Here is a 27,038-nt window from a genome sequence, read left to right as displayed (position 1 = left end):
CCCTCACAGCTCAGCTCCTTTCCCCCATACTGAGCCCTCCCTGCTCCTGTGGGTTTCAGGGAAACCCAGCCTCACAAGAGCTGAGGGAACAGTACAGCACCGGTAAGAGGCAGCAGCCTCTCCTCCCTGGCGGGCATGTGCAGGCCCTTCACACATGCTCGTTGGGCTGCCCTTGGAGCGCGAGCATGTGCAGACGCAGAAGCAGGAAGGGCGCGCTCGGAGCCGGAGCGGAGCCTGTTCTTACACCTGGCGGGGCGGGAGGAAGAGCGGCGGGGGCGGGGGAGTGGACAGGCCACGTTTGGTTTTGTTTTGATTATGGGGCGGGCGAGTTCCCTCCTCCTTGGCGGGGGCAGGGAGTGGAGTGCCCCGGCTGGAGCGTAGCCCCTTCCCTCCGCCCCCAGAGCCACGAGGAAGAGGGAGAATCAGCCCCCTCCCTTCGCCTGCGCTCGCACTAGTGCTGACCCCGCATGGCTGGGGAAGGAGGCGGAGGCTCTGCACCAGCCGGGCGGCGGCGGCGGCGAGACAGCGGCGAGAAACGGCGCTTGCTTGCTTGCGCCGCTGCCTGCGGCGCGGGGGCTGCCGGCGGGGCTCGCTGGGGCCCTTGCAGCCCAGTCGGGGCGGAGGGGGTGTGACAGCCGCGAGCTCAGGCGTAGGAAGGCTGAGGGGCAGGAGCCGCTCCCGCCGAGTCCTGCCCTGCCAGTGTAGCGGGGGGAAGCCGAGCACGATGCACGGGTAGGGGGTCCCCGCTCCCCGGATCTGCTGTGCCTGCTTAGGCCCCTCTGACTGCCCCTGGGGGCCGCTCTCCCCTTGCCCGGGTCAGCGGCGGGAGGCTGCTCCGCAGCACTTTGCACCCCCCGGCTGCTGTCTGGGAACGTAGCATGGAGAAGCAGGGTCAGGACGAGACGCTCCCTCACCCGCTGGAGCCGGAGCCGCAGCCGGTGGGGAGGGCGATGGGGGAGAAGCGGTTCAAGCTGTGGTATGTGGGTTGGTCCTGCCTGGACAGACGGACCACGCTGCCCATGCTGCCCTGGCTGATGGCCGAGATCCGCAGGCGCAGCCAAAGGCAGGACCCTGGCGGACCCCTGGGTAGCTCGGTGCCCGCCCGGGAGGTGCAGCTGCTCCTGGGCTTCCCGAACCTCCGCTGCGTCCCCGCCACCTCCAGCGGCAGCCCGGGCAGCGCCAACCCGGCCGTCTTCATCTTCGAGCACAAGGCGCAGCACATCTCCCGCTTCATCCACAACAGCCACGACCTCACCTACTTCGCCTACCTGATCAAGGCGCAGCCCGACAACCCCGAGTCACAGGTGGCCTGCCACGTCTTCCGGGCCTCTGACCCCAACCAGGCAAGTGCTGGGGCTGCCCCGAGTAGGCGGCTTCTCGGGGGATAATAGGGTGGTGGGAACGTAGGTGATATATAGATTTCGCCCCCCCCCCCAAACCCTCCCAGTGGTGGTGGGGAATAAAGAGGCTGCTCTTCAGAGACTATAGACATGGAGATCCTTCAGGGGCCACTAGTATATGGGCACTTGGACTGTCAAAGAGGGTAATAGAGAAAAGGACGGTATGGAGATCACTTCTTTGTGGAGCGCTTTGAGATCTAGGCAGTGGTATTATGGGCAGGATCCCTGGGATCCCAGTAGAGGGGACTGGGAAAAGGGAGGCTTTCTAGAGGGCTGTGGGTAGAGGGTCTTTTCAAAGGCTTCATTGCCCAAAGTGGAAGGAATATTCACAAAAGCTTCTGGTTAACTCTGCATTTGGGTGTGTATGGATCATAGTTCAGGTTCTTACACCAAGCTCACCCTGGGGGGTATTAATACAGAGGTGAGCAGCAAGCTTCATAATGCTGTGGGTGGTTGGCAGAACACTTTGTATCTATTTTTGTTCCATAATGTAGTGCATGCCCAGGAGCTAGTTCACGGCCTCTCAACCTTTCCATACTGTGGACATGCAGAGTGGACCATCTCCACTTTTTCTTTCTCGTGGACCACCTGGTCTCATTCATGATCACATAACATCACTGTGGTAACCACAGCAATTGCTTCTGAAGAGAAGTAAAAATATTTAATGTATTTTAAATTGTCCTTAATGTGGCATAGCCCTTGGAAACCAGCAGAATAGCCAGCACTATGTGACCTATCTGCTCTTTACAGACCACCATAAACCATAACAGGACCACATTTCACTTTCAAGGCATGGTAAGGACACCTGGCTGTGCCAGGCACATTCAGGAGTGTTATAAAAAGTTTTATCTGGGAGGGGACATTGTTGAGCTGGTGCCATCTGAAAGAGCTAGCTAAAAGTATGTATTTTTGCAGGCTCTGTAGGAGGCTTTGGTTGTTGCATCTAATGCACAGAGGGCTCCTTTCTCCTGGCTATGCTAATCATGTGGGGAACAACAATCTTGACAAGTAGGGTCCATAATTATGTTAATATGGTAATGGCAGGAAAGCAATCTTTCAGTGATAGTATTTTATTTGAGCAACATGAGCAGCTCTCCCAGAGGTTTGCACAGATATATGGGGGTGGAGAGAATATGACTGGAGTCTGTTGAAGCCATTTAATCAGCACATCTAGATCTACTGAACAGATTTTTTTTGAAGTGAAGGGAGCAAGGGGGTGGCAGGAAAAAGGAGTGTAAAACAACTGACTGCCAAGGTTCTAGAATACTAACTTGGGTTTCAGCAAATTAAGTGCTCAAGATTAAAGAAGTAGTTAATGTGGAGTAGTGTAGGTGTATACATGGTACTAATTCATATACAGGGCTTGATGCAGCACACATCAAAGTTAACAGAAAGATTCCCTTTGACTTGAGTGAATGCTAAATCAGAATCATTAAGTGCATCACCTATATAGATCCATGCTGGTCCTATTATTACGGGGACAGAAGGGAAATAACAGGGACAGAAGGGGGTTGTAAAATATCCATTCAATATTACTCCTTGTATGCCTGGCTCTTATTTCTTTCATTCTGTTTTGGATGCTACTTTTTATTGATCATTCACTATAGATTCTCCCCTGCCCTCCACAGAAGAAAACATAATAATTTGCACAAAATTAAATAAAAAAATTTGTGATATGCAAAGCACTCTTATGCTAGGGAATTAGAATGGATACTTTGATTGGAAGTTATTAACAGAAACAAATTTTGTTATAAAACACCTGCCCACTTTTGACTATGTATCATCTTAAGATATATCCTAGAAGTAAGATTTTTTTTTAAAGTTCTCACTTAATTAACCTCCAACTGGTAATAGTTTTATTCTTTGTCTTCAATGCGAATACTAAATAAAAATAAAACTCAACTGGTGTAGACACAGGGCTAGCCTTATGATTTGTAAAAAGAAAAGGAGTACTTGTGGCACCTTGGAGACTAACCAATTTATTTGAGCATAAGCTTTTGTGAGCTACAGCTCACTTCATCGGATGTATACTGTGGAAAACCATCCAATGAAGTGAGCTGTAGCTCACGGAAGCTTATGCTCAGATAAATTGGTTAGTCTCTAAGATGCCACAAGTACTCCTTTTCTTTTTGCGAATACAGACTAACACGGCTGTTACTCTGAAACTTATGATTTGTGGAACTCCAAGCACATTAATGGCTTCAGTCTGCCCTGAGGGAGATCAGGCAGAAAGCTGTCTCCCTCCCCAGTTCTGCTGCCAGTGGGAGAGATTGGGCTAGCATGTTATTTGCCAAGTCTATACAGGTCTTAAGCAGTTAACCCGTAGCTCTGAGCAAACAGAATGAGGTGTGAGTTGCTGACTTGAAAAAGCACAGTTGAAAAAGCTGCCTCCTAGAATTACAAGTTCTACAACTGATAATATCCTTGCAGTTTCTCAAAAGATGGTAGAATATACAAGTATGGTTATCTGCAGTAGTTGAGCTGTGTGGTGTTTATGGTGTATGTTACCCTAAACAGTTTTTTATGCTCCTTTTTCAAGACTACTTTGCTTTCACTGTAAATGTTTGAGCTGTTAGTGCGAATAACAGGTCAAGTTATTCTGGAGTGGAGGAGGGGAGTCAGAGGAGTGTTGTAAAAAACAAAACAAAGAAACAAACCAAAAAACCCCAAAAACCTCAAACCAACGGTCTATGAACTGTAAAGGTAAAATAGTAATTTATGGACTTTCAAGAGAGCAGTGCTTAGTATCGTAGTTGAGACCAAACAATGGCAGATCTGGGAACAGAACACAAAAGCCAGTGCCTCCCATCCTATTGCTCAGTCTACTAGTTATACCAGGGTGGCCAACCTGTGGCTCCGGAGCCACATGCGGCTCTTCAGAAGTTAATATATGGCTTCTTGTATAGCAGTGGCTCTCAAACTTTTGTACTGGTGACCCCTTTCACATAGCAAGTCTCTGAGTGCGACCCCCCCACCTTATAAATTAAAAACACTTTTTTATATATTTAACACCATTATAAATGCTGGAGGCAAAGTGGGGTTTGGGGTGGAGGTTGACAGGTCGCAACCCCCCATGTAATAACCTTGTGAGCCCCGAGGGGTCCCAACCCTCCAGTTTGACAACCCCTGTTGTATAGGCACCAACTCCGGGGCTAGAGCTACAGGTGCCAACTTTCCAATCTGCCAGGGGGTGCTCACTGCTCAACCCCTGGCTCTACCACAGGCCCTGCCCCCTCTCCACCTCTTCCCGCACCCTCCCCTGAGCCTGCCATGCCTTTGCTCCCCCCCCACCCCCAGCCTCCTGCACACCATGAAACAGATGATCAGGAGGAAGGGGGAGGCGCTGATCGGTGGGGCTGCTGACATATTACTGTGGCTCTTTGGCAATGTACATTGGTAAAATCTGGCTCCTTTTCAGGCTCAGGTTGGCCACCCCTGAGTTAGACCATGCAGCCTCATGCAGGTACACACCCCCATGTTGGAACAAACAGCTGTCACTCACAGTAAAATGTTCAAAAGAGTGTATATTTGAATACGTAGCCTTTTTAGATTTTTCACCTGCACCAATGGTCCAGAAATTCCACGCAAACAACATGTGATTGTGCACCCTGAAATTTAATTGAAGGTTTTTTTTGTTGTTCTTTTTTGCCAGTTTCACCCAGTTCTGGCAGTGAAGTTTTTTTTTTCCCCCCACTCAGGGAATCCCATTTCCGAAGTACCACTTGTACAATTTCTTTGTTTCTCCTTCCTTTTATTTTTTAACAGATGTTACCATAAGCACCTGTTCCATAAAGGCCAGTTCTATACTGCAGCAGAGATCTAGAAAGGTTATTTACGATTGCTGAAGATTTAAAGATAGATCTTGAAAAATTTCACTGGGTGTCATTTGAAACACCCACTAGTCTTAGGCAGATCTGAAAAATATGGGGGTGGAGGGAGGGTTCTACCTGGATTCAGGGATAGTACTATAGCAAGAAGCCTAGCTGAGAAACTCTCAGCTGTGGGGATGACGGTGAATACTGAGATTTTTACAGGGTTTCTGTCCCTGGCCACTGCGGAGGATCTCAGTATTTTGCTCTCGCGCTGCTGGAAATGGGAGCGGGGAAGAGTCCCAGAACCTTCTGATTGATGGGCTTGGGAAGGAAAAACTCTGCTGCTCTTCTCTTCTCTTTCTGAAGAGCTGCTGTGCTTGCTGCTGCTCATACCTTTCCAAAGCAACAGCTGACTGAAATAGACTAGGATTCTTGTTCATTTCAGTGCTGGCTACTGAATAGCAGAGATGTTAGTTTCACACAGCTTTCACTTGGGACTAATTTAGGAGGCATGAAGTCTATCTGAGTCTTCAAGATGACAGCACTGTCTCATTTTATATTTAGAATGTTTTCTTCACAACTACTGAAACTAGAAGCTTTCAAAAAAAAAATGAATGGAATCTAGAAATTGATGGTTTAGCCCCTACTTCCCTCTTTTCATCATCTGGGAAAGCCTCACATTGATCAGCAAAGTCTTCAAGCCCCACCTGAGCTCATAAAATGAAGTACACAAAGCAGGCATATTTGTTTTAAATGTGGAGTCTGAATACAAATCTTAATGGTATTTGACAATCATCTTAAATTTCTTAAAGTCACATACTACTTCCTTAGGAAAAGGTTCAGAGTCTGATTTGCTGTTTCACATGATGAAATAGAATTCTCATTTTCTTCATGAAACATGAACAAGACCAGTAACTTGTATAGTACCAAATACAAATCATTTGTAAACAATCTTATTGTTATGATTGATAGTTATTAGTGAAGACTGTTACACAATAATGACATTTCGTTCGTAGACAAGTACTTAGCTGACATGTTAAAAAATGTTACCATACGTTTTAGGTTTCATTTAAAGATCCTCGTAAAGAGTGATCAAAGTGTGTACCTCTAGCATTTCAAATGTAACCCAAGGACCGCATCAGCTGGGAAGAAGGAAATTTTCCACTGTACAGCCCTCTGTATAGCGTAGCGTTATCAGTAGCTTCAGCGTTCTGTTGTTGCTGTGAGTTAATGGGACTAGACTGGCTTAAGGCAAAGCAGAAATAATGGAGCATTTTGCCTATAAAGTAAGGGAGAGATAAGAACTATAGTGGGTAGGCTGGCAGAGTCAGGAGCCTGAGGCAGCCCAGTTGTAAAGCAGATCCTTGCTCTGTAATCACTGTACAGGCTGTAAATAAAATGGTAGACCTCTTCAGATATATGTTAGTTGTCTGATAGAATTAAAAAAAGAAAAAAGGCACTGCACTAGAATAATTCTGTAAGTTGGCTCATGCTGAGAAACTAAATGTCAGGACACAACCTTTGCTTTTATCTTAACCCCAGGAAGGCTCTACCCTGACATTTCTTATCAATACAAATAAACAGGAAGCTGTAATTATATTGGAAAGTGACCCTTATATTTAGAATTTTTTTATATGTTGTCACTTTGATTTATATGTCCCCTTAAAACGTCCCAGGGCTTGCATCACAGCAAATGCTTGGAAAGCAAGTTCACATCAAGTGAAACTGAATGTTGCACAGGTTAGTATTAATGTTGAGTTTTGGAAGCTGGATCTAGATTTTGTACACATGACAAACAGGTTGTACTGGGTTTTGAAGGGCTCTGTCTGAACTAAGATGTATAGTTGAACTGTTGAGTAGACTTGTTATAAGCCACATAGGCTTTGTCTGCAGCGGGGAGTTGTAATTCCCAGCTCTTGCAGATGTACACATGCTAGTTCTGCTTGCACTGGAGCACTAAAAAATAGCAGTGTGGCTGTGGTGGCACAGGCATTGGATGGGACAGATGCTTAAGTGCCGCCCTGTCGGAGATGATAGGCACATACTCAGGTGGCTAGTCTGAGCTGCTTCCCTGGACTGCCATGGCCGCACTGCTATTTTTTAGCATGCTATCTCAAGTAGAGCTAGAGGAGGTATGCCTACCTGAGCTGGGAATTACACCTTACAGCTTCATTGTCAACACACCCAGAGTATACCTGGATTTGGGGTTGGGGGAAAGAAGAGGTCGGTCATACTAATGGTGTGGCCTCCCAGTTTTGTCAGTGAAAGCAAAGTTAGGGTGAGGGGCACCAGGGGAAGGGTTTTTTTTCAGGTGTGTTGAGTTCAGGGGAAGATGCAAGAAGAGAAGTTGAAGAACCTTTACTCCAAAACAAAACATGAACATTGGAGGCTTATGGCAGAGTGAAAAATTGTTCTGTTGCCAGACAACATTTTGTTTGCAGCCTGTCAGAAATAAAAAAGCAATGTGTGTTTTAACTAGAGAGAGAGCCTCAGTTGTAGAGTGAAGTGACAGTCTGGTGGCAAACTGTTCTTTTTTTTTTTAAAAGGTTTGGTTAAGATTTTCAATATTGGAACATAAAGTTAGGCTTCTGAATCCATATTCACATACCTGTCTGACTTTCAAAAGTATTGAATTGATTACTTTTGAAAATCATGCAGATGCCTACTTATGGATTTAGAAGTCCCGTTTTAGAGTCCTAATGCTAAAGATCTTGGCTTTCGTCATCTTTGTCATTGACAGACAAATGGGGGAAATACCAAAAAGGTGGTTAAACAAAATATTTAAAAATCCTCACATAAGATCCCAGCTGCTCCTAATGCTATCTAACCTGGTATGTCTACTGACAGCTTCCACGAGGAAGGAAAATGTTTAAAGCCAACTCCCCTCTGCTGCTTTCATCGGTTGTCATTTTCCCCTCTCCAATTCCCCCCTAGCATCTAATTGTCAGTTGGAAGGGAAGGACGGTCACTGAAAAGAAGACTTCTTGTATTTAAAAAGGGATAGCTTTTATAGGTAAGACTTGGCAGAATGATCAAATGCTCTTTGAGGCCATTTAAAGGTAATATAAATGACTAGAAAATAGAGCCATATGAAGAAAGATAGTGTAGGTTCATTAGCTCTGTGTAGACTGTTTTTTGGCCTCCTCCTGAGGAAGAGGATCCATCTACACTGTTTTTTTTTTACACATTAGAAGACCCCTTCAATTTAAAATAATATTTTGTAGCAAGGTTTGGCCAGTCTGTGCAGATGGGGCAAAGTGTTTAAAAAATATATACTGGCATAGGTAACAGCCTGGATTTAAATATGGGAAAAATCTGTCTGAAATGCCACTGCCCAGTGGTCACTAAAGGGTATGAAAGAGGGTACATTTCATTACCCACCATCCCTGCAGAATCAGAGCGTGACTTCTTAACTTCCTTTACAGCTCCCTCATCTCACCACCTTACTTGTACATCTGTTGGCCCTAGCAGGCAGATTAGCTTCTAGTGCATGCTATTTATACTTATTTCCCTTTTTCATATCCAGTACTTGTTTCCATTTTCCTCTCCTATGGTTCCTCCCCCCCCCCACCCCCTTTTATCTTTGTGTAAAGTGGTGAATTCTGCAAGGTGAATTCTAGCCGAGATGCGATAAATTGATCCCCAATAGATCAATCACTACCCGCACGTTTTTCAAGCCCTGATAATATGCCAACAACCCCCAGTGTCTCATTAGATGCAATTCGTTATGATCACTGCTTTAGGCTGCCGAGGAAGACTTGATCATACTGAATTATTTTGCATGGTTTGACAGTTATTTCATAGCACTGCTCCTGGTCAAGCTGCTGTTTTGTCACTTAAGTTCAGAAACAAAGAAGGAAGGTATCGTTATTATCCTGCTGCAAGATGGCTTTTCATTTGTCTTATGTACAACATATGGCTTCATTTGTCGTCACTTACTGTAGCATTCTGAAACAGCTTTAGAGAACACAAATATTGGTGAAGGTGGTTGATCTACACAGGGAATAACTAATGCAGTGTTTTTTAAGGGTAGTCTCAGTTATCTGAATTAACTTCATACTACACAAAAGGTAAAATTAAATGAGTCATTTTTCTTAAGATCTGTCAACACTGTTCTTTTCTACTTAGGTTCTTATACCACACGCCTTCCCTTAGTGTCCCATAGAAATAATAGATACAGCAGAAGCATATTGCAGTAGTTCCTGGAGATCCCAACCAAGATAGGGGCTTCATTATGCTAAGTACTGTACAAGGACATAGTAAGAGTCAATCCTGCCCTGAAAAGTTTACAAGCTAAATGGACAAGACAGGCAATGTGTCGGAGGGGTTCTAGAGGTGGAGGCATGGTGAAGTGACTTCCCCATTGTCACACATTAGGTTAGTGGTAGAGCTGGAAAAACCCAGGTGGCCTGAAAACCAGTCCAGTGCCCTGACCACTAGACCCGTGTTTTGCACACTTTCTTCACTGAGGAATCCCCCCCCCCCCCAACTGTATTAATGATGTTACTGTTTTACATCTGGGTAACAGTGAGGTGGACAAGCATACATATGGATACTACACTTGATTGTCCTGTAAGCCTATCTCTAGCCTAGAAATCTTGGACAAATTGCATTGGTAATATTCTCCTGTCTCAGCATGCATCCACAGAGACACGCTTGTATGCATGGCAGTATAGCTAAGACAATTAGAACTAATCACTTTCTGCAAAAACAGTTTAAGAATTAACAAGTGTATCAGTATACGTCTAGGACCAGTTGAGGCCCAGGAGGTGAATGAGATGGGAGTCTTAGCCCTGGTCTACACTCGGGCGGGGTCAACCTAAGATACACAATTTCAGCTTCTGCCTCTCGCGAGCTAGAGTTCCAGAGTCAACGGGGAGTGCATTCGGGGATCGATTTATCGCATCTAGACGAGACACGATAAATTGATCCCCGATAGATCGATCACTACCCGCTGATCTGGCAGGTAGTGAAGACCTGCCCTTAGGTTTTTCAAGCCCTGATAATATGCCAACAGCCCATGGTCCACCAACTAAGCCTGTGTTCAAGGCTAAAGTACACCAGTCCTCAGGGTATGCTCCCTCCCGAAACTACCCTCTCCCGTTGATCAGGTACGCCCTACTGCTTGAAGCCAAATACCTTCCTGTGCTGCTGACTGAAGGGAGGTCCCAGTTAAAGCCAGCCCTCTCACAAGCAAGACTAGCTAATCAGCTTATCCACTACCAAGTCAATGAATACTTCCCCCAACAAATCAATGAATGTCTGTCTCCACTCCCACTTGTCCACTGCTAGGATAGGCTGGGGACTGAGGTTTCTCTTCTCCTGGACCAGATCCTAGCCTGCACAAAAAAAAAAAAAAAGGAACAGCAGGATGAGGGGCAGGGAGGCACAAGAAACCAAGCACCTGCTTGCACCCTAGCAGAGTGCTATGTGTGTTGAATCCAGCTACTTATTAACAGATTGCTTGTACTATAACATGGAGATATGCAGCATCTAACCCAGAAACTTAAACATGACTTATTCAGTATCTTTAGCACTTTTTACAAGCCTTAATTTAACAGTAAATATTTGATTAATGTGTTCTGTGAGATTGAAGATTTTAACACTTTAATAATTTGATAAGCAATTATCCAGATGTACCTCGTGTTAGTTCAGTTTGAATCAGCTCTGAGAGCAGTGGTGTACACTACTTTAACTGCTGCAACAAAGGACAAATGAAAGAATTAGAATCAGTGGATGCAGGGCCTCTCAACTTGAAGTACCATGTTCAAATCTTGCCTAGTAACCAAAAGTCATTCCATACTTCAGCTTGTTGGTGCTGTATGAAATAAATTGGTAGCTTTAGCCCACTTCCTAATGCCCAAGTATCCTCATTGCAGCTAATTCCTTGGTTGCTTTGGCATAGTGGCCATGATTTGATTTTTTTTTTTTAAGCTAGTTTATACCTAGCTTTAGTAATGATCCCTCCTGGTCTGTATTAGGGAACGTTGGAAGGGTAGCTTGGTAAAGGCTTCATTGTTCTGCCCATGCTGTATCTGGTGAGGATAAATAAGACTTCAGTCTTTAGGGCTGGTTAACTGGCACTTTTCATAAGCACTAAATTAATTTTAAACAGTTGTGAAAGAAAAACCTTATGAAAAAATATACAACAGTATGAAAAAAATATATAAGCTGATCTCTTCCCCCGGGTATGTCTTCAAGGCTTCCTTTTTTTGTTTACTTTATTTAACAGTGGGTTTTATTTTCTAGCCATACAATTTGTTTCTATCTGACCAACCAACTTCATGCTAGGTAAAAAATGAAACAAACCTAGTTATCACTGTGCCCAATAACACATGGAATCAGAAATTCTTAAAGCCATGTTGTATTAAGAGTGATCTGTAAAGTATCTAGAAACATTTCATGGGAAATAGAACTGTTATTTTCTGGGATATACTAGTGATGTTTTTCAAAATAGTTGATAACTGTTTCTAGCTGGATTTTAATACATATTCTATTTTAATGCTGATGTTAATTGCACTTGTGTACTCAGTGACACTGATCTGGGGTTTCCTGTTTTTTTTTTTTTATATATTTAAAAAAAATTATCCCAGGAGCTCTCTGGGAATAGTTAGTGCTCTGTGGGTTATTTACAATAAACGTAGTAATATCATGAAACGTTGGTAGGTTCAAAGATATGTCATATACAGTGAATAATGTTTTCTTAGAGCTCACTTCTTGCATTTAATTCAGAGTTATACTTATAAGCTGTAAGTGACCCTCAATTACAATATGACTTTTAAACAAAAGTAGAAGTGAGATGAGACCTGAAGAACTGTATTTGCTAGAAAGGAACAATAGTTACATGTGCCTGATATTTCCTTTCTTTTTTTGATCAGTCTGCTGCTAGAGTAGGAAGAGACAAAGGCATATGAGAAATTCTAGCTACACAAACTTTCACACATGACATTGAGTAACATACTGATACGGGCCCTAGTCCTGGAAGCTGATTTGTGCAGGCAGACCTCAACACCCGTGTGGGGCTCTGTTGAAGTTCACATGGCTCCAGGCACGCACCGGGGTTCACCTATACACATAATCTTGTAGAATCAGGGCCTTAGTCGGGGGCTATATCTACACTTCCTGCAGCATGTAAGGTTACGGATACTGCACGCCCTGCTAACATGGGTAAAAATAGCCGTGTGGACCGTCAGACATGGCTTAAGCAAGTAGAGAGCCCTACACGCCTGAACCACAGGATGTATACTCCAGTTTACATGGCGCTCTACACATCCAGGCAGTGCCTCCCATGCCTAACTGTTGTTTTTAGCAGTGTAGATTCCCAATGAATCCCTGCTGTCTGATCCTTTCCTTGCCACAGTGAAAGGCTCTGGTAGCAGGCAAAGGTCCAGCAGCAGGGAACTGCCAGAGTCTTTTCCTGCTGCCAGAGCTTTTCATTGAGGTGTGTAGCTGCATGTGTAGTGCCTGGATTCTGCATGCCACCGTAAGTGTAGACACAGCCTGGGAAGTAACTTTTATATTCATTATTACAGGATTAGAGGGATGCTATTGAGTGTGGATTCTGAGGACTACTATTCTCAACTGCATAAGTTAACTCTAAACAGTTGCACCGAATACCACTGTGGTAATCTAAATGTGTTAAGATATCAGTTCACAGGTGAACAGTCAGAACTGTTTCCCTGTGAACTTCCTTTGAGCCACGACTACAGACTTCTGTTAGCATAGCTATGTTGGTGAGGGGTGTGAACAGGTTGGATTTCTGACTGACTAGCTGGGCCACCAGAAGCCCCTAGTGTAGATGTAACTATACCAGCAAAGCTGCACTTTTTTCCAGTGTAATTTGTTTCGCTCTTGTGGGGGGTGGGGGGGTTACTATATCATCACAAAGTGCAACTGTGCTGACATAGTTGCATCCATGCTTGGAGCGCATTGCCAGTGTATTATACCAATATTCGTATACTGGTAAAGTGCTCCAAGTGTAGACGTGGCCTTAGATTGTGGCTTGTTGGTCTATCCTATCGTAGGACCTAATAATTCATAACCAGATCCTATATTTATTTTCAGCTTTGCAGGCAAAAGTATTGCTCTATCAGTTCTATGTAAATAATTATTTTGTTATTTGTAAGATCTTACTTCCTGGCTTAGCTTTATGAATAAGGCTTTCTTTTTTAAAAGATAGACTTGTTGAAAATCTCTGGCTTTGTAAAAACATACAGCCTGATTTTTGCAGTCAAAACTTCACTGAGGGTCATTCGGCGTTCCCTGCAGAAGGACTGCAGGGCTGAGCCTGATGAAGTGAACGAACACACTATAAATAGAGGCAAGAGCTTGGTACTGTTAAGTAGCATTTCGGGGCGGGGGGGGAGGGGTAAACCCTGCCAAAATAAAGAGTCAACTGATGGTTTCACTTGGAGCAGCACATCATGCTTTTTTTTGAATTCTTCGTGAAAAACATAGAGATGGAGCTTGCAAACGTTTGCTGCAAGTGTGTGTGCAACATGAAGCTATTTTGAGAAGACTTATTTAAAATGATTGAGATGCAGAGCAAACCATAGTAGTTAATACATAGGATGGGGGTTCAGGAGAACTGGGTTTACATCCTAGCACTTATTCTCTGTGTGCTTCATTTTCCCCTGTTTGTACAATGTGAGAGAGAGGGAGGTAAAAATAATGCCCACATTTTATGGGGCTGTTGTGAGATTTACAAACAACAAGTTAAAGTCTTTGATACCTTTTGATGGAAGGTACTCCAGAAAATGAAGTGAAATAGAAGGAAGCAGTTCTATAGATAACCTAGAAAAACAGGACAGAGCAAGGCAAACCAACTTGTTCTTTACTTAGAAATATTTCTGCATTATACTCAGGAGTATTGAGAAATATGGACTCGTGCCCAGAAGAGTAATGTATGCTTCTGGTATTGCTCACTAAAAATAAATGTTTGCCTGCATGCATTCAGCTCCAGTTCTGCATTTCATCTACATCACTTACCATCTCATCCTTTTACTTTTATTCTTCACTGAGGATGACAGTGGGATGTTGAAGTCCCCAATGTTCTATGGTTGACTGTAATTATCTTATGCATCTCTCTATTCAAATTGTTAGGGTGCTTTTGGAGACAGATTAATACAGTAGTATAAAATACCCTATTGTTAAGAAATGTGCATGTAATGAAAAGTATTGGTATAATCTATATTAAAAATATGTTTAATGCTAAATCTGAAATCCAACCAATATATAAATCCTAGGCTTAAACTCTTTACCTTCATTCTTGTTCTTTTCAGCACTGCTGAAAAGAAGCTGGCCCTAATTCCATAAAGCTTCTTGATGTCGTCCCCCCCCCCGGTGACTCTGGGTGCCTCTGCTTAAGTACCCATCTTGACACATTAAAGGGGCCTGATTTTTTTGCAGAGGGTGGGTACTCAGCACTTTCTGAAAATGTAAGCCTCGGACGGGCTGTATAGATCTGGATTACTACTTCTCTTATCCCCAGCCAAGCAATATGACCATGCATGATGCACCCCCAAAAAATCTCATTTTGGAATTGCTGAAATTAAACCTAAATGCCGTGGTTAAAGTTTGAAATTTCACCCAAATGTTTTCCTAACAGGATTTTTGCATTTTGTCCAATTTATTTAGACAAATTTGAAGAAGCCTTTTAAAACTCTTTTTATGTAGTTAATCCTGCTGCTGCGAAAACTATCAACATCATGCTGCACATTCTTTTTGCACTCCATTTACATACGCAGTATGGTATCCGCTGAAAACTACACATGTTGGTAATAATTTGGTTGAGTACCAACATCTTTTCTTGGCATTTCAAAAAACTCAAAATACTCATTAGGATCTTAGAAATAGTTAACTGTCTTCATCATGGAAATACAAATACAGTACCGCAGCTTGAGTGCCTATGCTCAGCACAGGACGTATTCATTATATCAGATAAGCACATTTTGTTAATATGCTTTTTGGTATTGAATTTACTACATGTTGGCACCCTGTCAGTGATAATTTTGATGGGTGCCTGCATTAGCTTTAATGCATTTGAATAGGGTTAGATTACTGAATATGTGAAAAGTTCTACAGTCTGTGTGAAACCAAAACCCAGAACTTCCTAAATTGCATTGAATAAGTTAGTCCATGCTTTTCAGCTTTGCAGATATTTCTCTTTCTTCTGTAATCGGGAGCTAAATCTGTATTATACATAATTTATTCTAGGTAAAGCCACTGCCACCCTCATGACCACGCTCTGGTGGGCCAGTTTTATGGAACCAAAGTATGGATTTCATATTTTCCTATTCTAGGACTGAAGCAAAATTTACTGTGGCATTCTTTGATTAGGGGGTTCTCCACCTCACTCCAAAGACAGTTCACACAAGTTGTAGTGGATCAAAACTTACCCTTCTTGTGGAGGGTTGGTTGGCTGTTTAGGATGAAACTATTAAAAAAAAAAATACAGTCGAAGTCTTCTGTTGAGGTTTAGTTGTTTTCTGGGATCCTCTAAGGACTGCCCAGCCTACACGATGTGACCGCTTTCTAGAAAGCCACTCGGGTGGGGTCGGAAGCCAGCTGCAACAGTGAATCAGGAGAATCCATTTACCACTTTTCAGCAGGATAACTATGGACTAAGAGGGTGAAATTTTCAGGCACATTCTGTCAGCCTGTTATATGTCAGTTATTAATCCTAGAATAGCCTGCTGTGTGATGGAATAGGATATTCTAGTACTGTTTTAGAAAAGTAATAACCTGTAACCTTTTGTTATGCTATGCCTATTTAAAAATGTCAAATCATCTACCAACTTCTGTGGTGCTCTACTTAATAAGTAAAAAGAAAAGGAGTACTTGTGGCACCTTAGAGACTAACCAATTTAAATCTAAATTTAAGTCTCTAAGGTGCCACAAGTACTCCTTTTCTTTTTGTGAATACAGACTAACATGGCTGTTACTCTGAAACCCACTTAATAAATAGTTTGATATAAAAGGTATGGCAGATTCCTGATTGACTGAATCTGAACATGCCACTCAGTGCTTTTTGGAACCATGCAGAGAATCTAAGAACATATATTTCTCAATCTTGCAACTCTTGGAATAAAGATGGGCCTGCTCTGTTTTCAAAGTGAGCAGTTGGTACACATGGCAAAGACATTTCAACTGAATGCTATATCTGGTTACTGAACTCTAGCTATGAGAACGCATGATGAAACCAAACACCTGGAAGCTAACAGAACCGTTATTGTAAAGGTAACAGGCAGCATTGTGTTGAGAATTTCAAACGATCCACAAACATGAAGAATGGAATACTTGTGGCACCTTAGAGACTAACCAATTTATTTGAGCATAAGCTTTCGTGAGCTACAGCTCACTTCATCGGATAAATTGGATGCATCCGATGAAGTGAGCTGTAGCTCACGAAAGCTTATGCTCAAATAAATTGGTTAGTCTCTAAGGTGCCACAAGTACTCCTTTTCTTTTTGCGAATACAGACTAACACAGCTGTTACTCTGAAACATGAAGAATGCTATCAATGAGTGTGCAAAGCAGAAGGAACCATGGAAAGTGGATTCTCTGGAAGCTTGTAAAGTTCATATTGTTATGGGCAAATGATGTGGTGATTTGATGTCACTCCAGTTTGTATTATGGAGGACTGGGGCTTCAGGAGACTGAGAGCTTATCAGTTCTACTCCTACGCATTTTTTAGATAATGAGTTAACCTGAAAGTGAATAAGACTGGAGACCCCAAGTTGCTACCCATTATATTTCATAAAGACAAATCTCCATGCAAACAGTTCATTCACCTATTGCTTTTGTCACAACCCAAGATGGTACGCTTGTTGGGGCAGGGACTCTCCTTACTTCATGCAATATTACCAACCCCAACCATTCAAAGTCATGGGGCAGGCACCCGCCCCCCCCCATGTGATTTTTAAAAATGTTTGGGTTTTTTATTAGCTATCTGTTTTTCAGCCTTTAGGATTCACACTTAAAAGTTTCTTCTGAAACTCCCAGGGCTAGAATCTTCTTACTGAATGAAATATGAGCATCTCACAGTCACGTTATGTGAGGAGCCGGGTCCTTAAGAAAAAAAACAAATAGTAAGATTTGTGATAAACAGTGTTGCCAACTCATTTTATCTGCCACACCAAGCACAATGACACCCTGAGTGTGCTAAGTAAACACAACTGTGATTTGTGTACTAAGGCTTATCTGAAAGCATCAATTTAACGTTTATCTTATTTTCAAATTCCTAGTGTAAGCTTTCATATTTTGGAGAAGCATAACCTTGAGACTGTAGACTGCTGTCCTCTTTCCTTATTACTGACCTTGCTTTTTATCTGAGAGTTGGTAACAGCTGTATATTGAATTGAATGATAGTTGAAGTATACGTTTACTAAACTGTGTGTAAAAAGCTTAAGCACACAGTCCTGGTGAATTTCAATTTTAATAGAGAAAAAGATGCTTTAATGTGTTTTAAAAAGTTCTTAATATTCAAGGTCCAATATACATTTTTTTAAAAGAATATTTGTCAGGCTATACCAATGTTGGTTTAGTCAATCACATGACTTTAAGTTATATTTAGACTTAATTTTAAGTCAACATTATGCAAAGCAGATAATTGAAATTTAGTTTCCCTCAATACAGCCATTCATAACGTATTACAAAGTGAAAACTTAACAATGGTAACTTCCATCTTGCTTTTATTTTGGAAAGAAAGTAAGTAAAACTTCTACTTCGTAGAAAAAATCTGATATTAAGCCACCTTTTGCAGAGGAAGGAATGCACTGTAATGTGAACAAATTACTTGTTATATAGTTTACTGCAATTGGCAAACACTGGTACTGAGCCAATAATTACTTAAGAGCTGCTAAAAGATACCAGTTATTGCATGAATGTAATTGAACGATCTGGTGGTTTCCTTGGTTATCTAGTTTGTTTTGCTTTTGCTTCCCAGAACCTTCATTGAACTGCTGTGTAAAAACAAACGAAGATAACAATACTCTTAATCTTTGGAAAGTTTAATTGGATCAGCTACATACCCTAAAGCCAACACAGTTCAGTTGTGCAGACTTGTTCCTTGACATTAAAAAGCCAGTTTGATTTGATTTTTCAATGTCAAGGCCTGAGAATTTATTTCAGAAGACATTTTAGTTTTGCCTTGTTCATTTAAAAGCCGCTGAAGTTTAACTTTTTTCTTTTTTCCTCTTCTAGTCAACTTGCTATGGATTCAAAATACTTATCCTTAAAAGCGTTCTGATTATTGTTACAGTTTACTTCAGTGTAGCAGAAGACTACAAAATCATTGCAGAGATCTCCTGACGTGTACACCCCATGATATTTTAGGGATGTAAATACAAACTTAGGCGCATTCTTTTACCTAGAATTAGTTGAAATGCATACTCAGACTCTTCTGTATTTATAACCACCTACTGTATCCTATGAACAGCTTATTTTGCGGGCCCAAGTGCCCGGACCACGGCCCTGCCCCTGCTTGGCCTCTTCCCTGCAAGACCTCACCCACTGCTTCCACGGGGGGGGACACACGAGGCAGAGGGGAGCACCCACCGGCAAAACCAAAAGTCAGCGCCTGTGCTGTCAAGCTTTACTAGCACAACTAGTCCCATTGACTTTCAATGGGGTTACTCATGCGAATAAGGTTTGCAGGGTCAGGCTTTAAGGCTAGAATTTTGCTCAAAGGGATCATTTTAAAAAGATGAACTTCCACGTGAGCTTACTGTTATTAGAGGAGTCTTACAAAGCATAAGACATGCTATTGCAAGTTTTAACTCCCTTTGGCAAAGTTTTTTAAGAGTCTACATGAAGATCGGTCTCTATTTTCATGTTTTTATCCATTTATCAGCTGTTCTGAAACATGGTTTAGTTGGGGACACATCTTGAATCTTTTCCCCCGACTAAAAAATAAATGTTTCACTTAATTATGTAGTGCCTGCATTCAACTAATTATGAAAAATATTCCAAAGAAATGCTGTTAATTGATGATTTATCTGATACTATGAACACCTTGCTCATTCTTGGCAATGAGCAGCTGACTTGCATACAATGGTCAGTAATCTAATTTTGGGCCTAATCTTGCATTGAGCTTTTCATTGTGAAATGTGTCTTTGTATAAAATGATATTTTACAGTTTCTTAGTAGCTTTTGAGATTACACACACTAGAAGTATGTTTTATATTTTTATTTTGTTCATGGTGATTATACCAAACATTGTCATGTTCACTTGTGCTGAAAATCCCTTTCCTCATTGCAGAACAAACAGAGAAGAGTCAAAGATGTTACATTCATAGAAATAAAACTTTGGCGAGACAACGTTTCTTTCCTACGTTCCACTTCCTCCATATTCTATAACTAAATTACATACACACAACTGTTAAAAGAGCATTGAGATTGCAAACTCAAGTACTCAAATTAAGAAATGCCAGGAATCAAGATACTGTGTATTCCCTTGTACATGTGCTGTTAATTACATGACCACTGCCTCAGTGCACAGGATTGACATATGCTGAGGATGAGTCAAGATTGTGTAGTGAAAGAGAACTGTCTTTAGGACACCTAGTTTATTTGTTGTATTTGCCTGGAGATAGCAGGCCTAAGACTGCCCAAAGCTAAAGGCCTTCCCCCTCAAATGAGTGGAAGAGGACATTGAGCCCAAACTACAAATAAATAGTAGGGACAAATGGAAAAAGCAGTGTTGGGAGTGAAGGTCAAAGGGCAAAAATCAGGGAACTGAAAGTGGACATGGAGTACTAAAGTCCCCTCAGCTAATGGGGTCAAACTCAGACTACAAGTGATTTGTGAGGACAGCAAATGAAAAAACATGGATGGGAGTGAAGGTCATAGGGTTAAAATCAGGAAATGGGAAGGGGACACTAAGTAAAGAACCCTCGACAGCTTGTAGAAGGTGTGTAGTGACTGGCGCAGGGGAGAGAAAGGATGGCTTAATTGCTTAATTGTTAAGGGAGTAGAATGCTGCCCTGGAGAATTGGATTCTATCCCTGCTTCTGCCAAAGATTTCCTGTGTGATCCTATGGGGATCCAGGAAGTGGGCAGGCAAAAGCCCACCCACTGCTAAAGGACCTCCCCACAGCTAAGGGGAGGATCCACAGGACCTGGAAGCCAAATGATTCCGGGGGACAACTAATGAGATAACAGGGACAGGAGTGAGGTCAAAGGGTCAAACGAAGGGAACCTGGTGGGGATACCGAGCAGAGAACCCTGGACAGTGCCCACTGCTCTTCAAAGGCATCAAGGGAGCCAGCAGACACCACCCAGAGGAACTCTGCCCAGACGCGTGAACGAATGGAGAATCGGAAATAGGCCCCACAGTCACAGGAGACCCCATCAGCCAACCTCCTCTCCCTTGTTTTATAGATGGCCACTTTAGCCAGGGCTAGGAGGAGGTTGACCAGGAGGTCCCGTGACTTTGTGGGGCCATGGATAGGGAGTGCATAGATAAGGAGGTGAGGGGAAAAGTGCAACCAGAAACATAACAGGATATCTGGAATAGGGGCTGCAACTTGATGCACTCCAGGTAAATGTGCGCCAGGGTCTCCCTCACACCGCAGAAGGGGCAGGTGTCCGGGACGGGGCTGAACCGCGCCAAGTACACACCTGTGTTCATGGCTCTGTGAAGGAGCCGCCAACTGATATCCCCAGTGGGCCTTGGGGCTAAGGTGGAATATAGGCTGGCCCACTGGGGCTCCTCACCCTCCAGAGGCGGCAGGAGGTCCCGCCACTTTGTGTTGGGGTGGGACGCGAGGGTGAGGAAGTGAAGAGTGTGGAGCATGAGCGTGTATAGATGTTTCCTCGGTGCGGTCTGGAAACGAACCATCTGCAAATCGTGCAGCTGGCTCACGGTGAAGGGGGGAGCTGGTTGGGTCCACAGGGCAGGGGCCTGATGAAAAGATCCGGAGATGGTAGGCAAGTCATTTAAACCAGAGTTTTTAGAGGTGCTTAACATTAACAACTTCATCTGAAGTCAATGGGAGCTGTGCTCTGAACATTTGAAGTGCTATATAATGCTAAGTACTCTGAGAAATCAGGTCCTACGTATCTCAAAGTGGGCACCCAAAGTTAGTGGATAATTTTGATCATAATTTCTGTGCCTCACTTTCGTCTCTGTACAAATACGGATAATACCACCTCACATCTCATGGAAGTTCATGTTTGTGAACAACAGTAATTAGTGACATTGAAAAGCAAATGAGAAAATGATTTATTTTCAGAACAGTGTGTGAGTAGTGCAGTAAATAAGGCCTAAGGCCACACACTTAACAATGAGAACAAAACCGAAATACTGAATAGGCTAATTAAGTGAGCAATATCCATCCTGTGTACTGAATGAGGTAAGGTCCTGTGGAAAAAAGTAGGATATGAGCATTTAATTAGACAGTAGGGCAGATTAGAAGAAAGTGTTTGTTTATCTTTTTTGGCTTCTCTCCTGGGGCATTGGTTCACAGAAGCTGTCCTCTTTCTGCAAGGAAAGTAAAGTGGCAATTTACCTTTGCCAAAGCTTAGAGGATTAGATGTGTGCGCCCAACTGTGGGAAAGCAATCTATGTAAACATCCTTTGGATAAAGAAGAGGTGGGGATTAAATGTCTTTGTATAGCTCATTCAGAGTTACTGTTCTGAAGATGAACAGAAAAAGGGAATAAAAGCCACATTGTTTTTCATGCAAGAGGCAAAGCCTTTCAGTACCAGTGACTCCCAGCTGCCAAGTTTCACTTGTCCATAATTAGATTCTGTTTTTTGAACCAGCAGGCAGCAGAAAGAACTGTCATCTGAACACACACCACCTAAATGTGGATGATAGAGGGAATCTTACAGTTCCCTCATGTTAATTACCAATGTACATCAGGGAGGAGCTGCTTCCAGTCTTCTTTCTGCATTGAGCAGATAGCACTGCTCCCATGTCATTATTTAGAAGTATTGATTGTTTCCAGTAATACTCTTTCAGGCAAAGGCTTCATGGTCTCTGGAGACACCTCAAGCAGTGACCACCTCACACTTAATAATGATGACTTTCAGCCAGGACAGCTTATAGCCTCTGCAGACAGCAAGCCACCGGGAGTGACAGACCATGAAGATTGACCGGCAAAGAAAAATTGTTCAAATGGATAGGAGAGGCTCCAAGAATGGAGGCTTTTGTATCAGGTGAGAACATCTCCAGGGAGTGGGAGGGTAAAGTATCTTCTCCCTGTTGCTGAACAAGGAGTAGATGGCTGAGGACCTTGTAGGGAAGTAAGATGTTCCAGGTTGTAGAACAAGTTTCAACACCATACGTCTTTGGGTCATCTTTAGTGAAGTTGTAATTCAAGCTGTGGCCTAAGATACTTTGCCTTTGATCTAGAATCTCAGCACTTTTTCTATGCAGTCAAGAAAACTTACATGTAAAGTGGGTGAGCTCCTCTAAAGAGCCATTGTTGCAGGCCCTAGTTAAAAATTCAGCTATGAAAGAAAAGTAGGCCATATGGGTTTGATGATGAGCTCCAGGTGCAAAGGTCCCCACTCACCTGATATCATGTTCAGGGCTAGGAGGATATTTTAAATGGGTAAAGTCGTGTCCCCCAATTCTCTTTCTTTATTTATATACACACACACAGGGATACTTAATATATTTTCTGCAACGGTAGAGCTGTTAAATGTTATATAGTGGCAGGTTTACTAGACAATGCATGTCTAAGATGCTTTGGTAATGGTAATTTCACATTCAAGGTAAAACAAACTTTCAATAATTATATTATGCAATTTTACATTATAAGTGGACTTAATCATATTGCTATTTTGAAGATTATTAGCATTTACATTACAAGCTTCATTTTTAAATCCTTCCAGTGTGAACAGAAAATTTTCCATGCTGCAAACAGAGAGTCAGAAAGGAAAAGATTGTGTTTAGTATATTTTTAAATATAAAACAAGTCTATATAGTTTAGTTCTGTAGAATGTAGCCTAATATATACTAAAAAGCAGGTGTGTACGTGTGTGTAATTATGTATATACCTATATCTTTTAAAAGGTGAAATTTAGTTCTTGTGAAAGGAGCTGGACCGTCAGCTCTTAAAAGCCTCAATTTATCCACAACACAGGTTGACATAGGTAGCAGCCATGCAAAGTTTCCAATGTAAACTTGTAAAAATATTTCAGTTCAGACTTTGAGTGATCACCTGTAATGGTGAGAGGGCAATTTAGTCATCTCTACATTCAGTCTTTTTCCTACTTAAATCTCCAGTAGTGTTTGAAGTGAGTACATGTACACTATCAAGGGTGAGACCAGCCACTATTTTCACACACATTACAGAGCAATCAGAATCTAATAGCTTTTACTTACTAGTAACTAAGGCTGAATTAGAACAATGAACAGATAAAATGGTCCATATTCATTTGCTAGTTCTGAGTCATTCAGTGGATTTCTAATGCAATGTTTAGAGTTTAGCTTGACTATGTTAATACATACACAGCTGACTCCTCCAGTACATATTATACAATAGGCCACAGCCCATTTTAGTCTTGGGCTTTTAAAAAAAACAAACATGATTTACCCAACAGCTCTAATTAAGCTATTCAGGTGTTTGAGTGAAGTTTCTTACAAACCTCTACCATTACAATATTGAACTATGCCGAAAAAAATTAAATTTAAACGAACAATGAACATGCAGAGGTGAAATTGAAATTCAGCTCCTCTCTCATCAGGTATGTCTAGATAGTGCAGCATAGTCTGGAGACCAGCATAGTAAAGGATGAATCTCCAGTCATTCTAGTTTTAGGGAGACACGTTTAGTTTTAGGGAGACATGTGGTTGAACATGTGCAGCTATATCATATAAATGTGGCATGTTTTAGTTTTTGTATCCCACTATTGTCTGGGATTGCATTATTCTGGAATTCAAAAAGCAATATTCTAAATATTTCCATTATAGAAGTGGGTGGAGAAATTCTTGCAGTAAAACATGCATCTCCTCACTTTCTCACACAGCAAGCTCCTTTTCTATAGAGCAGATTATTGAAATTGCATTTCAGATATTAATCTAAAGAATAGACCATACAGAATTAACTGTAAAAAATTGATTAATTGTGTTTGTCCTATTGACAAAGTAGCACATTGATGTGCTGCAGAACTTTGGATATTTTAGAAACCCTTTCACTGTAGGGAAAACTTCAGACTCCCCATTTCAAATTATAGAAGCTTGTTGCATGGTTTCTAAAACTGAGCACTCTGATTCCTCACGGCTGCTACTCTGAAACCTGTCATTAGAAGCTGTCATTTGAGTTACGGTTGGGACAAGGGAGTAGGCGCTTTCATGGAAGAGCAATATTTTGATAGAACCTTTTCTAAATGTATTGATATCTTCAGTTACTCTGTTCTAGCTTCCAGTAGATGTAATTTACATAAGTACAAATTACTGTTCTTTCCTCCTTACTTAATGATTAGTCCAGTGGGTGAATGGCTCTGCATGTGAAAAGAATCCCCAGCAAACCACTATGGGAAAAAACAAACAAACAAAAAAGTGTCTTTAATAGTGACGTTCCCAAAGTTTCCTCTTCAGAATTCGAGAAAGAGTTCCCAAAATCCACTTGTCTTGTGATTAAGAAAAGCTGAGCGCAACCCTGAAAAGAGGGAATCAAAGTAAGTCCCAAATTCCTTTTCAGCAGAATTTTTTTTAAAAAAATCAGGGAACCCAAGTCTTGACTTTCAAGATACTCCCAGCAGCTGACAGCTTGTCTTCCAGGATTTTAGCCTGGAGTTTTTGAAGGGGACAGACTGATAGGCTCCAGCTGACTTAGGGTATGGCTAATGGAAAGAAACCAATCAGCATAGAGTCCTGGCCCAGAACTGAGGGTTCTTCATTCTTCTAGTCCCAAGACAAGTATGTGCTTATGGCCATTAATATATTTTCAGTTGATCAATTTCAGAATCCTCCTATTTGTATAGTTTTTCATAATCATTTCATTTCACTCTATATTGCCTCCCTTCTGAAAACTGCATATCTATCTTGTTTGGTTCTGATGGATATTGTAGTAACTGGTTTCAGTGGCACCAAATATGAATAAAAGACTTTAAAAGAATGTGACTCTTTTGGTACTTTGATTACTAATAAAGACTTAGAATATTCTATCAAACAGAACATTTAAGAAGAAAGTATGAGCAATTTAATCAGTATTACTTAAACCCTCACTCCCCTTTCTTCCCTTCATTAAGCAACCTCCATTTGACCTCTTTCTTGATTCTACTACCCCTGTTATGGGTTCATTGTATGCTAAGAAGCCTGTGAGTGAGAAATTAACAACTATGGAGTGTGCACCATTAGGGAATTTATAGTGTGCTGGGGAATCCGTTCATGTTGTAGGGTTTTTTTTCCTGAAATCCCCTTTAATTCTGCCTGTTGTGTATTCACCTGTTTATAAAAATTCTGTTTACCCTTAAGAGTTTCCCAGCATTTGGTTTTTACTTCTATTTATAAGGGCTGCTGAATCAGCTGTAAAAATCTGCTGTTGGCCAAAACTTGGCACATACAGCCTACTGTAAGAGGAGGAATATTTTTAAAAATTGCTTTGGAGTTTAAAGTAATTGTTTTTAGTTCTGAAATTTAATTTGCCTTATTACAATGATTGTAGGATTTTTTTTTAAATCCCCCCACCCAACCATTGTTGCATGTCTGCTCATTGCATAGCAACAATTATCAATTAAGGTGATGATTAGATAAAGATGTTTTGGAATGGCAAGATTGGCATGGTACATCTTTAGAATAAAAACTCCTCCTTTGGGCATAAACTGTGCACTTGTTTTTTAAATCACTTAATAGCAACACACGCACACTAAGCATTTGATCTTCCAAAGAACTCCATGTGCGTGGACTGCTGTGCATACACAGAGTACCACTGGCTTTCAGCACAAGTGCAGGAGACCAATCAACCACAACTTGTCATAGGATTAAGACCATAAGGGTCTACATAAGTAGAATGTTAACAGCCATAATAGTTTGTTCCATAAGAGATGCTGGGAAAAGTGATGCAAATGAAATTGCTCAGTCATCAGACACAATTTCACTGTGGAATTTTCATAAGTATATTAGAAACTTTCGTAGAAAAAAAAAAAGGAGGGGTGGGGGACTATTAATATATTGCTATATTTGAAAGTTTAAACATCCACTAATCAGGAAACAAAGACAAAATACTGAAAAAACACACAGTCATTTATTGGGACAGCCTTTCATGTATACCAGAAAAGTCCAGAAGTTGAAAGATTTATTTTGTTTTCATTTTGATTGTTTGCATCATGGTAGCTTGCTATACTCCCAGTCAGGATCAGGGTCCCATTGTAAACTCAATGTAATTTTTAAATAAGATGCACTAAATGAGTGTAAAACTGGGAAGCAGGTGAAGAAGAGTAACAGTAAGCAATAGAACTAGTTGAAAAGCTTCTAATTTTGAAATTTTCTCATGGAAAAGGGGAAAACACGTTCCCCCCCACCCTGTGCTAGCAATAAGGTCACAACATATAATTGGTCAGCAAGTGCACTTATTTCTAAGCCACAGTTCTGCAGAAGTCAAAAGCATTGAGAACTAAGTACAGAGAGTGACATTTTAAAAAGCTGTTTGAGTTATCAGAATAAAAACAGCACACATTCTTAAATAGGCAAAACTATTTTTTAAACAGTAATCTGAAATTAGGCACTTAAATCAAGGAAAAAAATTCACCACCGGAGAAAGAACAAAAAAAGAAAAGTTTCAGCTCAAACACACCTCCTCTGCCCCAAGTTGTAAATCTGTGATAAAGGATTAAAATGAAAGTGTTTCCTCCATCATAGCTACAAATTAG

The 27,038-nt window shown here is 41.7% G+C and overlaps 1 protein-coding gene across 2 annotated transcripts in view; it reads left to right on the top strand.

Moving 5' to 3' along the window:
• The first annotated feature begins 286 nt into the window (after window positions 1-286).
• The window catches only part of TBC1D4 (TBC1 domain family member 4), a 156,503-nt gene continuing 129,751 nt past the window's right edge, over window positions 287-27,038 (top strand). Inside the window, exon 1 of one of the 2 annotated variants that reach the window (XM_048852302.2) lies at window positions 287-1,343. In XM_048852302.2, the coding sequence (XP_048708259.1) occupies window positions 879-1,343 (465 nt within the window). In that variant the 5' untranslated portion in view covers window positions 287-878. The remainder of the gene's footprint in view (window positions 1,344-27,038) is intronic. The other variant, XM_048852311.2, reaches the window with a different exon arrangement.

The sequence above is a fragment of the Caretta caretta genome, chromosome 1, assembly GCF_965140235.1.
Source record: "Caretta caretta isolate rCarCar2 chromosome 1, rCarCar1.hap1, whole genome shotgun sequence".
NCBI lineage: Eukaryota > Metazoa > Chordata > Testudines > Cheloniidae > Caretta > Caretta caretta.
This window is presented reverse-complemented; position numbering and strand designations above follow the sequence as displayed.